Here is a 12,549-nt window from a genome sequence, read left to right as displayed (position 1 = left end):
CACATCGTCGCCAAAAAGGCTTCCATTGCAAGCGCGAACACACACACAAACACCAAAGACGGCTTTCACTTCGTACCATACACCCCAGCTATATATGCATGGGTATCACAATCATAAGAGCAAACAAGATGAGAGCGGGCGACGAGCTACCCTGAACTTATTGGGAACCGCGCTTCCAGAATTTCCAACTGGGAACATCGATTCGACCATCTCGTTGATATATGCGCCAGTAGTATACGGGGACGCCGGTGATGATGAACGCGATGACGATCAGAGTTTGCAGGGGCTCGGAGATAACAGCCCGGCTGAGGAGGAACAAGCTAACGCAACAGAAGATAATGGGTGTGGTGATCCAGGTGCGGTAGGGACGTTCCAGCAGTGGTTCACGGATACGGAGGACGATCAGGCCGAGAACGGTGAGGAAGTAGAAGGTGTATCCGGCTACACCGTAGAAAGTGACGAGGGTGCCGAACTCGCCGACGACGATGTAGATGGCAGTCAGGGCGCTGTTAAAAGCCATGGCATAGATCGGCGTGAAGCCAAGTCTGGAATCATCGCCGAAGAGACGGGAGAGGGACTTGCGGGCCCAGGAGCGGCGACGCAGTCGGCTGCTTGCTGGAGGGCCTTGCGAGGGGGCGGCGTGGAGACCGATGCGGCCGAATATCGAGGGGAGATAGCCTTCCTTGCCGGCTGCATAGACTAGCCGGCCGCTTGTGAAGGTGGTTGCGTTGAGGGCTCCAAAGCAGCTGGCTGAGACGACGAGAGCTAGAATCAGGGCTCCGGCGGCGCCGAATACCTTTGCGCCGAATTGTACTGCGACGGTGTTGCTTGCTTCAATGGTGGAGTGAGGGAGAACGAGGAAATATGAGACATTGGCCAGCAGATAGGAGAGGATGACCAGTGGCATCGCTGTGTGGATGACTCGAGGCAGATCGCGGTTTGGGTTCTTGAATTCGCCTGTCACGTAGTTGGTCTGCAATATGTGAGTAGAAGTATTTTAGGAATAGTTGAGTGTCAACTCACATTATCCCAGCCGTCAAATGCCCAGAGACCTGCATACAGGGCCACTGCAAAATCAGAGATCTCGGTGTTGGTTCCCTCGAACCATCCTGTCGTCTTCCATTCTTCATTTGCGTTTCCTCCAGCTGAGAAGCCAGTCACAGCAACTATAATGCCGATGACAGTGACACCTAGCAGAGCAACGAACTTGAAGAACATGAAGAAGTCACCAATGCGGGTAGCAAACTTGGTGGAGATACAGTTAAGCAGAGTCACTGCCACAAGCCCTCCAAATGCAACACCCTTGTTGATCCAAGGGTTGACGTCACCCACATCAGCGCCCACAAATGCACGAACGACATACTCGCCAAAGATGAGAGAGATGATCGCTGCAGACCCAGGCTTCAGTACCAACACGGCGCACCATGCGAAAAGGAAGCCGGTCAGCTCTCCAAAGATCTTGGACAGATATATCTGCGAGCCTCCATTCAATGGAATCGCCCCTCCAAGCTCTGCATAGCTAGCAGCTCCCGTCCAGGCCAGTAGACCAGCCACCGCCCAAACGATGAGAGAGGCGCCCGGCGACCCCGCGTTGGCATTGACCTGACTCGGCGATGAGAAGATACCAGATCCAATAATTAGCCCGACGATGAGCGACAGCCCATTCAGGTATGTCAATGTTTTATTCCGCTCCAGCGATCCATCTGTGAACCCTGGTCTGTCCGCGGACGGAGTACCTAGGGGCGCGTAGCCACCTTGTGTTTGCGATAGCGGGAATAGAGTGCCCCCGAAATCGAAAGCAGAGGATATAGAATATGAGCTCTGAGCTCTGTGACGGCCTGTTCCTAGCTCGGCATCTGTGTGCGATTCTGCGAGTGGATCTTCGTCCTCGAGGGAGAGCTTGCGGGATGAGGAGATGCCGTCGGGGGAAGAGGAGCGTGAGGACCCGCCTACGGAGCCGGGGGATGAGGATGCGAGGGAGGCGAGTTCTAGTGAATCTCGAGGCGCGGCGAGACTGCCATTCCTGTTGCCTTGATATGTATTCGACATATTCTCTTTGTGTCCAGCGTGTACAAGTCGTCAAGGAGAGAGAGAGGATGGCGGAAAGGTATGTCGTCAGGAGTGGCCAAGGGGAGTCTCCATTGCCCGAAGAGAATATCGAGAATGTCGAGAATGAGAAGTCCGTAGAGAGGAGAAATCTCCAAAGTGCGTTGAAGTGAAGAAGAAGAAACCGCCAAGGGGGTGCATTTTCTTGTCGATCGCCCAATCGGCTCTCTCTTGGCCTCGACCTTTGAATTTCCGCCCCCCGCGATTTCTTTTTCTCTTCAATTGCACTTCCACATGAACAAATTATCCTCTTTATGCTGGAGAAGCAGCCAAGGTCTTGGAGCTGTAGCTCGACCTGTACGCTATGCTTCAACCTCGGCAACCTCAACGTCACCGAAATCCTCCCGTTCCAACTCCAACTCGCGCCGCTGGCTAAGCATCGTCTTCGTGGGCGCAACAGCAGCAGGTGCAGGCGCCTATATCCGATCTCAAAACATATCCTCCGCAACCTTGAACCCTGAAACATTTACCAAATACAGCCTTGTATCACGCGAGCCTGTATCAGCAACCAGCAGCCTCTTCACGCTGCGACCACGCAAACCCAGCGACAGCAACTACGATGTCTACGAGGAAGCGTGGCAGACAGGAGTCTGGAGTGTGATGTTCAAACAACCACAATTACAAATCGGACGAGATTACACGCCGCTGCCCACGACGGCGGCGACATCGCTAAGCGTCGACGACGAAAATGAGGGATGCCTGCGGTTCTTCATTCGGAAGGACCCATTTGGAGAGGTGTCGCGCTACCTGCATAACATCGATGTAGGCGCTGACGTTGAGATGCGTGGACCCAAGATCGAATGCGCGATCCCGAAGGAAACGGAGGACATACTCTTCATTGCTGGGGGGACGGGGATTGCGCCTGCTCTGCAGGCTGCGTATTCTCTTTTGAATCGCAAGCATACTGAGCGTCGGCCGAGGATCCATATATTGTGGGCGAATCGGTTGAAGGATGACTGCGCTGGTGGTCACAGTGACTCGCTGAAGCCGCAGCCACGCCGGGGCTGGTTCTCTGGGTGGATTGGCTCGTCGAGGAGTCAGCAAACCACATCGGAAAATGCTGTGGATGTTTTGCGAACAGAAGAAAGTTCTATTATTGTGCGAGAGCTAGAGGCGCTCAAGTCCCAGTATCCCGGGCAGGTCACTGTGGATTACTATTTGGACGAGGAAAACACGTTCATTACAAAGGAAGATATCCGAGGTGCCATTGCACCAGCGTCGACAAGTGACTCTCGCAAGAGCAAGAGCAAGTTGATTTTGGTTTCCGGTCCTGAGGGGTTCATCAGTTACATGGCTGGGCCCAAGCTGTGGGCACAAGGCCAGGAACTCCAGGGCCCCCTGAAAGGAGTAATCAAGGAACTTGATCTCAAAGACTGGGGTGTGTGGAAGCTCTGACTACTTTCTCTTGGGCTTTTGGACCACTTTTGTATCAATATCGGAATCCTTTTGTCATTAAAGCATATATATAGTATGGATATACTGGGAGTTATGTTGAATACACAGTCGCAACTGTCCTGGACACATTCTAGCGTCCTATTTCGTTACCCATCACACATTCCTGGCCCAAAGCCCCAGGTTGAATTCGCTCAAACACCGATGTTTTCTCCAAACGCAATCTACTGTGTTGTAGCAAAGTCCTCGAGGTACTTCACCAGCTTCTGCACGTTCTCCAATGGAACCGCGTTGTAGTTGCTGGCGCGCATACCACCTACACTGCGGTGGCCCTTGAGGCCCTGGAGAAGGCGCTTCTCTGCGCCAGCGATGAACTCCTTCTCCTTTACATCGTCACCGCCGCTGACACGGAAGCAGATGTTCATACGGCTGCGGACGCTAACATCAGGAACAACCTGGTACACTTGCGGGAACTTGTCCAAAGCGCCGTAGATAAGCTGCGCCTTCTTGTTGGCGACTTCCTCTTGGCCGCTGACCTTTTGAGCGCCGAACTCGGCAATAAGGTCAGCCATGACCTGACCCGCAATCCAGAGGTTGAAGATAGGGAGGGTGTTGTAGAGAGAATTGTTCTTTGCGGTGGTTGCGTAGTCGAGAACGATTGGGCCGGGGAGACCGCCGAGATTCAACCGGTGGAGGAGAGCAGGGGGGGGAGTCGCGGTGTGGGGAGGGAGGAGATCCTTGCGAACGATGGCAATGGTGATACCAGCGACACCGATGTTCTTCTGTGCACCACCCTGCATATATTGTGTTAGTGTACTGCTCTTATAACGCGTAGGGATTTAAGTCAACGTACGAAAATGACAGCGTGTTTGCTGACATCAACCTTCCGGCTGATGAAGTTGGAGCTCAGATCGGCGATGACGAGACGCTCATCTTCAGGATCCTGACCTTGAGCCTCCAATGACTTGGGGAACTGCTGGAACTCGACACCATCGACGGTCTCGTTGTCGCAGAAGTAGACAAACGCAGATCCCTTGCCGCCCTCCTTCTTGGTAGGAGTCAAGGACCAAGAATCCTCAGTGGGAATTTTTCCAAACTTCCCATCGTTGGCCTTGCGAGCATCAAGAGCAATATTCACGTATTTCGAGCCGAGCAGTCTGCTCGCTTCCTGGGAAGCCTTAAGCGACCAAGATCCAGTCACGAGGTAATCCAGCTTCAGTTCCTCATCGACCTCCTTCTGGAGTCTCTGGAAGACTAATTCGTCAACCTGGGCCTGTTCCGCACTGGGCTGGGCCTTCTTCACGTCGGCCTCGGCCCTGCGGCGGCGGCGCTCAATCCAGACAGAGACCAGGTTCTGCACGACAGAGCTGAACCCGCCACTTCCTCCAGCCTGCATGAACAGGACTTCATAGTTATCAGGGATATCGAGGAGAGCGGAGAGGTTCGCTTTGGCATCGTTGAGGATCTTGTTGGCGGCGGGGGAGCGGTGCGAGATCTCGCCGAGTCCGAGTCCGGTATCGTTGAAGTTGACGAATGCCTTTGCGCCGGCCTCTACGACTGCAGTCGGGAGGGGAGCTGGACCAGCTCCAAAGTAGGAGACTTCTTGTCGGGAAGGCATGATGTGATTAATTGAGGTGGATTGAGGTAAAAGAGAAAGAGAGAAGCGGGAGAGAAAAACCTCAAAGTGTGGACCGCGGTGGAACCTTGCAGGAAAAGTAAGAGATATAGCTATTTATATGTTCAAATGCCAGGATTTACTGGAATTTCAATGTGTAGCCAAATATATTGACCGGATCTATGTTTACAAGGTGAATTGACTGTTTTATAGGTCAATCCTGGTAATGGCGGGGTATGAGTCAATTCGCTATGGGCTATTGAGTCACTATCTTGGAAGTTGAAGATGCAAAATAATTTCTCTAAATGGGGTTTACTGACTAAATACGTATTATAGGCATATCACAGGCTTACCTAGGCATGTCGCATTCCAATTGTAAGATCTAATCAATTCGAGATCAACGTACAAAGTAGAAATGGCGGGGTTGATCGACATATACAAAGGTGTATAGTATGGTATATTCTTTCTCTCAAGGGCATATATACAATGTAGATATGAAGTCAAAGACTTCGTCCTCTCCGTAGATCCAATTGCTCTTTTCACAGACTGTATTCTTACTCCGTACGGAGTACATATATATATGGATGAACTGAGGTATAAAATATGAAGACCGACATCGGCGATAGAGTCACGTGCTATATTACGTGACTGGTTTGCACTATTTGTCTCCGAAGTACCTCCAACTGGGCAATTATATAAATCGCAAGCTGCCAAGTTGAATTGAATGATGGAAATATTAGCATTTCCGTTAAAACTCTCGTTATAATGTGGTTACAATACATTTCCGTACTAATATATATGTCAATTTGTATCACATCTAGCATGGGAGTTGTATCCAGTGGCCAACTCATGTGGCTTAGACTGATATTTCCCCCAATCGCATCAATATCTATTTCCAGTCAGCGACGTGCCATTAGACCAGAAGACCCACACTTACTCTTTCGATGTATCTCACACCTTCAACTATAGCATCCTGCTCCTCGTCACAATAGGTCAGACAAGTCAACACAACCTGCGCATACAACTTCCCCATCTTAGCTGGGAGCACGCTTTTGGCGAGTTGCATGAACAGTGCTTTACTGGCATTCACATTTGGTACGCTGGAACCATTAGCTTGAAAGATTTTGTTGGGGTACATCTCCAGGTGATCCGAGGAATATTCGTATTGGACCAAAGATTCCCAGAGTCCGATTTCCAGCAAACAAACACCGAGACTATAAATGTCATGCAGCATGCGATAGTCCTGCTCGGGATATAGACCTTGACGCTGTGGATGACGGTAGATGTTTCTTGCCCAGTCCGAGTCTCCCAGTCGCCCCGATTGCTCGCCCACCATGCGGGAGATTTTGAAACCAGTCAGAAAAAGTGAGCCTAGTTCGGACTCTCCGTCTTGGAGGACAATGGTGGTCTCGGGTCGGATATTCTTGTGTATGAAACTGTACATGTGGACGAAACTGACGGATTTCGCAAGCTGGTTTGCGATACGCACTCGGTCGCTGAGGGGGTAAGTTTGACGGCTTGCGACAAGCAGTTCTCGTAAGCTCTGTGGTTGTCCCATGCCTTTGGGGACCTGAAAGACGAAGTCAAAACGGGGTACATGCTGAGAAGTGGCTTTGACATCTATCACACCTGCACAGTTGAGGATTTGGAAGACGAGTGGGTCGACATTTCGAAGCCTCTGCGCTAGGTAACGAACATCCTTAGTGAGTGCTGATATATTGGACGTCTGGCATTCTGCTGAGTCGATGATAATAGGTCGTTTTCCTGGAATAAAAACAATAGAGGCCTCAGAGAATTTGATATTTGAACGCTGTGCACCTTCAAGGGCCTTTGCTGATAGAGATAGTCGCATGTCTTCATTGGCTTCATTCTTCAAGGAATTTCGGAGATGGTAGCTTGGGGTGAGAGCTGAAGAAGATTGGGCATTGCGATGGAGCTCAGTATCGACCACCGAGTCTGAAACCCTCATGACTAAAAACCATGTGGGCTCGAAGATCTTCTGCCACTCATTTACATCTTCGATTGTTCTCTCGATGGTTTCTTTGAGATGCATGGTGTAAAACAAGCGTTTTGACCAGCCCATAGAATCTTCGTCCGCGTGTTTCCTCAATATCTTCTCAACAGCTTGGTTGGCAATTTGCAGCCTTTCTTGCAACTTGGGATATATGAGACCCAGACAGTCCTGATACCTGGAGGGCAGAGTATGCCATATAGTTTTGAGGAAGTCCATCTGGCACTCGGTTTTCATTTGAAAAAGTTCGATGGAAAGAATCTTGTCGTCGATTTCCGATTCGGCTCCTTTGAAGGTACGATATTTCTCTACCAATAAATTTCCATATCTAAAACGTGTCAGTTAACTTCAGGGATGTCTAGGACTGTATGAGATACTCGCTTTAAACAGAGATCAGCTGTGGCAAGCACAGCTAAGCCTAATTCCACACCAGACATTAGGATATCTGTGCAAGTTAGAAGATTGCCAACAATAAATTGTGAGCATTTGGAAACAGCTCTCTCTCTCCCTATATATATCTTTTTCGGGCCGTGTGCTAACTTATTTTGAACACCTGCAGCATGCACTAAGCCTCGGGCATTTGGAGAAGCTAGCAGCCTTTATACCCCTTTATACCTACCCCGGATGGTCCCCGAGGAGGCCGCAAAGCATCAGGGCGCTTAAGAAGATATTTGGCAAAGTCAAGAATTATCCGAACATCAGGGGTAAGATGCAGTGCTGCATCTGTAAAATTCCTTCAATATCCGGACTTCAGCAGATTAGCCCCTCCATGACGCTTCGGTGCTCATTGGGGCTGATGGGTGATGGGTGACGCTAAGATGCAGCCAAGATATTACGGACTTAGTAGCTCGAACGCCTTGCTCACAGACCCCATCTGATTGGTGTTGAATCCTGGCCAGTACGAGCGGGGGACAACCGCGTGGTTACCTTTTGATTTCCTGGCTTTAGTGTAGGTTATTATCCTTGGTTCTTGATTTTTCCCATCAAGTCTCAGGATGGATACTTTCACAGACTTGGTTGAGAAGAAAAAACTCTTTCACCGGTTCCAATATCCCTATACCATCCACGTTTCCCTCGATCTGAGTCATGATGGAGAACACCAGACTACGGTTCAGCAGTGGAGAAGAGAAAAGAGAATCGGAGTGGGTGGGTTCGGGAAAGTATTTCTTGAAGTCCTTAAAATTCCACAGACCTCCGAAGTTGGGCAGCCAGCCAAGTATAAGTTCCGTGCAGTGAAAGAGATTCCAAAGAGTGGGGTGACGGATCAAACATACAAGAATCAAACATACAAGCGCGAGCTCAAAGCGATCGTCAACTTCTCTCAAGAAAAGGTGTGGGTGTTTAGTGCCTTTCGCGCAATGGTTGCTTGTGCTAATGGCTCACGACACACTGATAGTACAACGATTTTTTCGTCGAGTCGTATGGTTGGTTCCACACCGATGACACCGTTTTCATTGCTATGGAGTATTTCAAGAACGGTGACCTTGGGCAGCACTTGCAGCGCTTGGGCAAACCACTACCTGTTTTGGAGGCACAGCAGATTGCCGTCCAGATCTTGGAGGGACTTTATTTCATGCATTCCGAAGGGTTTACGCATAGAGACTTGAAGCCAGCGGCAAGTAACCCTTTGCTGTGATGTGAGGTCACCGAGTTAGAGACGTATCTAACCGTGAAATTGTAGAATCTGCTGGTCGTAAGCTTTCAACCATGGAGAATCAAGATCGGTGATTTCGGACTCTGCAAACAGGTTTTGGGGGATTTGACGTCCCTTCGTACAGAAGCCGGAACAATTTTGTGGGCTGCACCTGAATACTTTGATTCAAACGAGCGAACAACTCGTTATACCAGCGCTGTTGACATCTGGTCATTTGGCGTCATTGTCTTCTATATGCTCACCGGAAAGCGGCCATTTCTAGGCACTATCGATGTTATTGAATATGGACGAGGTCAGGCCAAGTTCCCAGAATCTGCTATTGACGACCACAAGACTGGTGCCAATTGTGTGGACTTTCTAAAAAAGACAATTGCGCCCAAACCAGAAGACCGTTTGAATGCGTATTGTTCCTTGGAACATTCCTGGCTGAGGGCATATCGAGAGAGTTCTTCCTTATTGAAACCAATTGAGGAAGTCAGTTCCACATCCACATCCAAATCACCCCCTTTGCCTGCGAGTGGCTCCAAACTCAGTGAGAAGGAGAAATCAAAAGCCCGTTCTGAAATCGGATCCTCTTCAGCGTCTGGGACCTGGGGCTTTCTTGATAAATCGCCCGGGGATGCAACGGCGATACCAATAAGAAATGGCATTAATCCTGCACTCAAATCACCCACTTTGCCTATAAGTGGTTCAAGATTCGGCGAAAAAGAGACCTCCAAAGTCGTTTCTGACGAGTTCTCTTTGGCCTCGGGAGCCCGGGGTTTTATTGATTCAACCCAGCCCAAAGAGGCAGGCTTTGTGCCAATCAAAGAAGCACCATTCACATCCACACTATCTGCTGTACCTTACAATAGATTTGTATACAGTGAAAAGCAGGCCTCGGAAATTGACTCTGACAACAAACCCTCGGTCTCCATATTCATTGAGCATTCTGGTGAAGCTCAGTCCAGAGCAAAACTTGCAAACCAACCCTGGTCATACTCAACTGACGATGGTTATGTTGTTAGCGATTCTAGCGATGCAGACTCGAAATCTTCAGTACAAGAACGACCAATAATATGCATTAGGGTTGGTGGTATTGGGCGGCCCAACGAAGACTTTAGAGCTAGCCCGGTATCCGGCCCCTTGTATTTAGGGGCTACAATATGGCTGAAGAGGCATGCCTATGATGCAAAGACACCCAAAGTGGACAAGCTGCGCCATCAAGTTGCGCGGGGGAACTGGACAGCCACGATCCCTCTTGCGTGCACCCTTATAGAACAGTTCCCATCCCATCCAAGCTATGGCGATTTTCAATGCTGCCTAGGGTTTGCGTTATTTTTCCACGGGAGATATGAAGAGGCAGAACTCGTCTTTCACGAAGCTCACATATCACGGAGAGCTACCGGAGATTTCACGGTCAATGTGATGCTCGCCGAAACTCTGTTCCGGCAGGGTCGCCAAGATGAATCCATTTCATTCGTGCGCCAGGCTTTGAAAGTGCAACGCAAAAATCCACTTGTGACTCAGGAGAAACGCATCCTCACACAATACGTATTCGGAGATTTGCTGGGCCGTGATCTCAACATGCAGTCGGATGCAGTGAAAATGCTCACAGATGTGATATCTCAGAGCCAGAGTCTCTCTGGGTCAACCACTCAAGGGGAGGCCTACGCGTTGGCCTCGCTAGCTGATTGCTATTCTCTGAGCGAGGATTGGATGATGGCAGCTCAGTTTCTCCAGAAGGCAATTGCGACTAAAACATATATAAAGGGTGTGAATTGGAAATCTAACCTCCTGGAATTTTATAGCCGGGCAGGTCAAGAAGAGGAAGCACTGATATACTTCCGGAATGATGTGAAAGATGTGAGCGAAAAGCATGGCACCCACAACATACACCTTTTGGAATCACAATATTTGCTTTGGAGATCACTTATGACTTTGGATAGGAGGAAGGAGGCGCGGGTATTGTTCGAGAAGATTGCACACCTTCGTCGGGAACTTCAAATTGAAAATGAGGTATGGCCCGCATGGTTGGCTAAATTGAACGAGCTTGTGGATTTCAAAAGGCAATTGAGCGAAGAAAAGAAGTCCACAAGATATGAAGGCACTCGCATGGCAAATTGGAACAACCCCCTTCTCCACTGACCCTTTTCGGTTCATAGGACAGAGAGAGCCCCTAAAGTGAGACAGAAATGAAGGGCTTTTTCATTGTCAATAAGATGCCGTCCTAGAATAGCAAGTTTGAATATACGCGCTAGTAGATGAGATTATGAAGCCACAATATTGTATGGAAGCTGTAGAACTACATAATGGGAAGAAAGGAAGACCACAGACCCTATATTCGACCATGTATTCGACTGCGGTATTCAACCATGGTATTCGACATAACAGAGAGCCAAACCCAAGCACATCAAAGCCACCGGACATCGAGCCATAATTTCCACCACCACCCTCAACACCGGCTGTGGAATTCGCATTTACCCAGTTACGGTAGGCATCTGTCCAAGACGAGTTGAGGCCCTTTAGCTGGCCGTAATGAGCAGAGAGAAGTTCGAAACCGGGACGAACAGTTCCCCGCGCAGCGTTTGAAATAACAGTCTGATTTCCCTGGTAGCTTCCGTACAGAGTGTAGGGCAGATCGTAGCCAACATTGTACTTTCCGACATATTCGGCCCTAGATTCCTCAGTCAATAATTATCTTAAGCCAACGGTATTTCCTTTTTAAAATACTGACGCATTGAGAATTTCATTACTGTGTTCGGCGAAGAGGTCATCTCCCTGATTAAATGCCTGTTGGGCTATGACACCAAGAAGCACAATGTCCAGTGTCGAATGGCCCTGATCCCGACCAGCTTCTTGTCCTTGTGTCAGGACCTTGTCTGAGCCAGATTCCGTGTAATTGGCAATCCCAAAAACAGGAAGAGCCCCGTTTGAAGGCCCTGTGCGGACATAGTCCAACGCGTAGTCGTACATGGTCTGATTATCGGTGAAGATACCGATAGCAAGGAGAGATGCGAGATTACATTGATCCCAATTGGCGTAGTAGTGATAATTGTCTTGACCGTTATGTTCTTCCAAGAACCGCATGTTCATCGAGGCGAATACATTCGTCAACATGGTTGCAGTAGCAGTTTTGTTACTGCTGTCCCAGCCGGAATAATCAGACATGAGTTCTGCCGCATTGGCCATCTGGTAACCATAAAGACCAGAGGCCAAGAATTTGTCGCTGGTGCCGTCGATGGCTGTCAGTATGACGGCCCAGGAACTCAGAATATTGACCGCGGCGTCTGTATAGCTCGTATCGTTAGAGGTTCTCCAGCGTATGGCAAGTTGGTACGCGGCTGCAGTGTCTTTGTACAGGGACGCATAGTTTTGCCCATTGACGCCGTTGTCACCTCGATACACCGTATCTTTGGGGCTAGGCTGGTAGGTGGACTGGGCAAAATTGTTCGTAGTCAATAAAGTCCAGGTAGTATTCCAAGGTTCATCCTTGTTCGCAATGTGGTTCTGGATACGCTCGAAATCTCCCGCGGTGTGAAGCGCCCCAGGGTGGATAAAGGCTGTTGTTGACAATGAGAAGGAGAGAAGACATAGGAAAGATAGAAAAGCGGGCATATTGGAGGACCAAGACTGAGAGCACAGCTCCAAATCAAACAGCTTGATTCCAGGGGAAATTTGCAGCGCTCGTCTGCTGAATAAATAGGCAAAATTCCTGAACGAGGTCTGCACATCCATCCCCATCTTAGGCAACCCACTGTATGGAATAGATTATTCAAACGCAAAAAAGGG

At 49.4% G+C, this 12,549-nt stretch overlaps 6 protein-coding genes across 6 annotated transcripts; 2 read left to right on the top strand and 4 right to left on the bottom strand.

Moving 5' to 3' along the window:
- Positions 1 to 157: 157 nt before the first annotated feature.
- PEX2_073870 (putative amino acid transporter) lies at positions 158 to 2,049 on the bottom strand (the record flags this gene model as incomplete). Its single annotated transcript, XM_016744657.1, has 2 exons — positions 158 to 973; positions 1,024 to 2,049. The coding sequence occupies 2 exons, from the start codon at positions 2,047 to 2,049 to the stop codon at positions 158 to 160; spliced, it is 1,842 nt and encodes a 613-aa protein (XP_016600481.1).
- Positions 2,050 to 2,340: 291 nt separating this feature from the next.
- PEX2_073860 (cytochrome b5 reductase family protein) lies at positions 2,341 to 3,501 on the top strand (the record flags this gene model as incomplete). The annotated part of the gene is made up of 1 exon (XM_016744656.1): positions 2,341 to 3,501. The coding sequence occupies one exon, from the start codon at positions 2,341 to 2,343 to the stop codon at positions 3,499 to 3,501; it is 1,161 nt and encodes a 386-aa protein (XP_016600480.1).
- A 221-nt stretch (positions 3,502 to 3,722) lies between these two features.
- On the bottom strand, positions 3,723 to 5,116 carry PEX2_073850 (O-phospho-L-serine:2-oxoglutarate transaminase; the record flags this gene model as incomplete). Its single annotated transcript, XM_016744655.1, has 2 exons — positions 3,723 to 4,292; positions 4,352 to 5,116. The coding sequence occupies 2 exons, from the start codon at positions 5,114 to 5,116 to the stop codon at positions 3,723 to 3,725; spliced, it is 1,335 nt and encodes a 444-aa protein (XP_016600479.1).
- A 910-nt stretch (positions 5,117 to 6,026) lies between these two features.
- On the bottom strand, positions 6,027 to 7,361 carry PEX2_073840 (uncharacterized protein; the record flags this gene model as incomplete). The annotated part of the gene is made up of 1 exon (XM_016744654.1): positions 6,027 to 7,361. The coding sequence occupies one exon, from the start codon at positions 7,359 to 7,361 to the stop codon at positions 6,027 to 6,029; it is 1,335 nt and encodes a 444-aa protein (XP_016600478.1).
- A 758-nt stretch (positions 7,362 to 8,119) lies between these two features.
- PEX2_073830 (Tetratricopeptide-like helical) lies at positions 8,120 to 10,905 on the top strand (the record flags this gene model as incomplete). The annotated part of the gene is made up of 4 exons (XM_016744653.1): positions 8,120 to 8,455; positions 8,521 to 8,743; positions 8,806 to 8,817; positions 8,903 to 10,905. The coding sequence occupies 4 exons, from the start codon at positions 8,120 to 8,122 to the stop codon at positions 10,903 to 10,905; spliced, it is 2,574 nt and encodes an 857-aa protein (XP_016600477.1).
- An 82-nt stretch (positions 10,906 to 10,987) lies between these two features.
- On the bottom strand, positions 10,988 to 12,375 carry PEX2_073820 (putative GPI anchored protein; the record flags this gene model as incomplete). The annotated part of the gene is made up of 3 exons (XM_016744652.1): positions 10,988 to 11,014; positions 11,095 to 11,434; positions 11,495 to 12,375. The coding sequence occupies 3 exons, from the start codon at positions 12,373 to 12,375 to the stop codon at positions 10,988 to 10,990; spliced, it is 1,248 nt and encodes a 415-aa protein (XP_016600476.1).
- Positions 12,376 to 12,549: the final 174 nt, after the last annotated feature.

The sequence above is a fragment of the Penicillium expansum genome, assembly GCF_000769745.1.
Source record: "Penicillium expansum strain MD-8 chromosome Unknown contig255, whole genome shotgun sequence".
NCBI classification, from domain to species: domain Eukaryota; kingdom Fungi; phylum Ascomycota; class Eurotiomycetes; order Eurotiales; family Aspergillaceae; genus Penicillium; species Penicillium expansum.
This window is presented reverse-complemented; position numbering and strand designations above follow the sequence as displayed.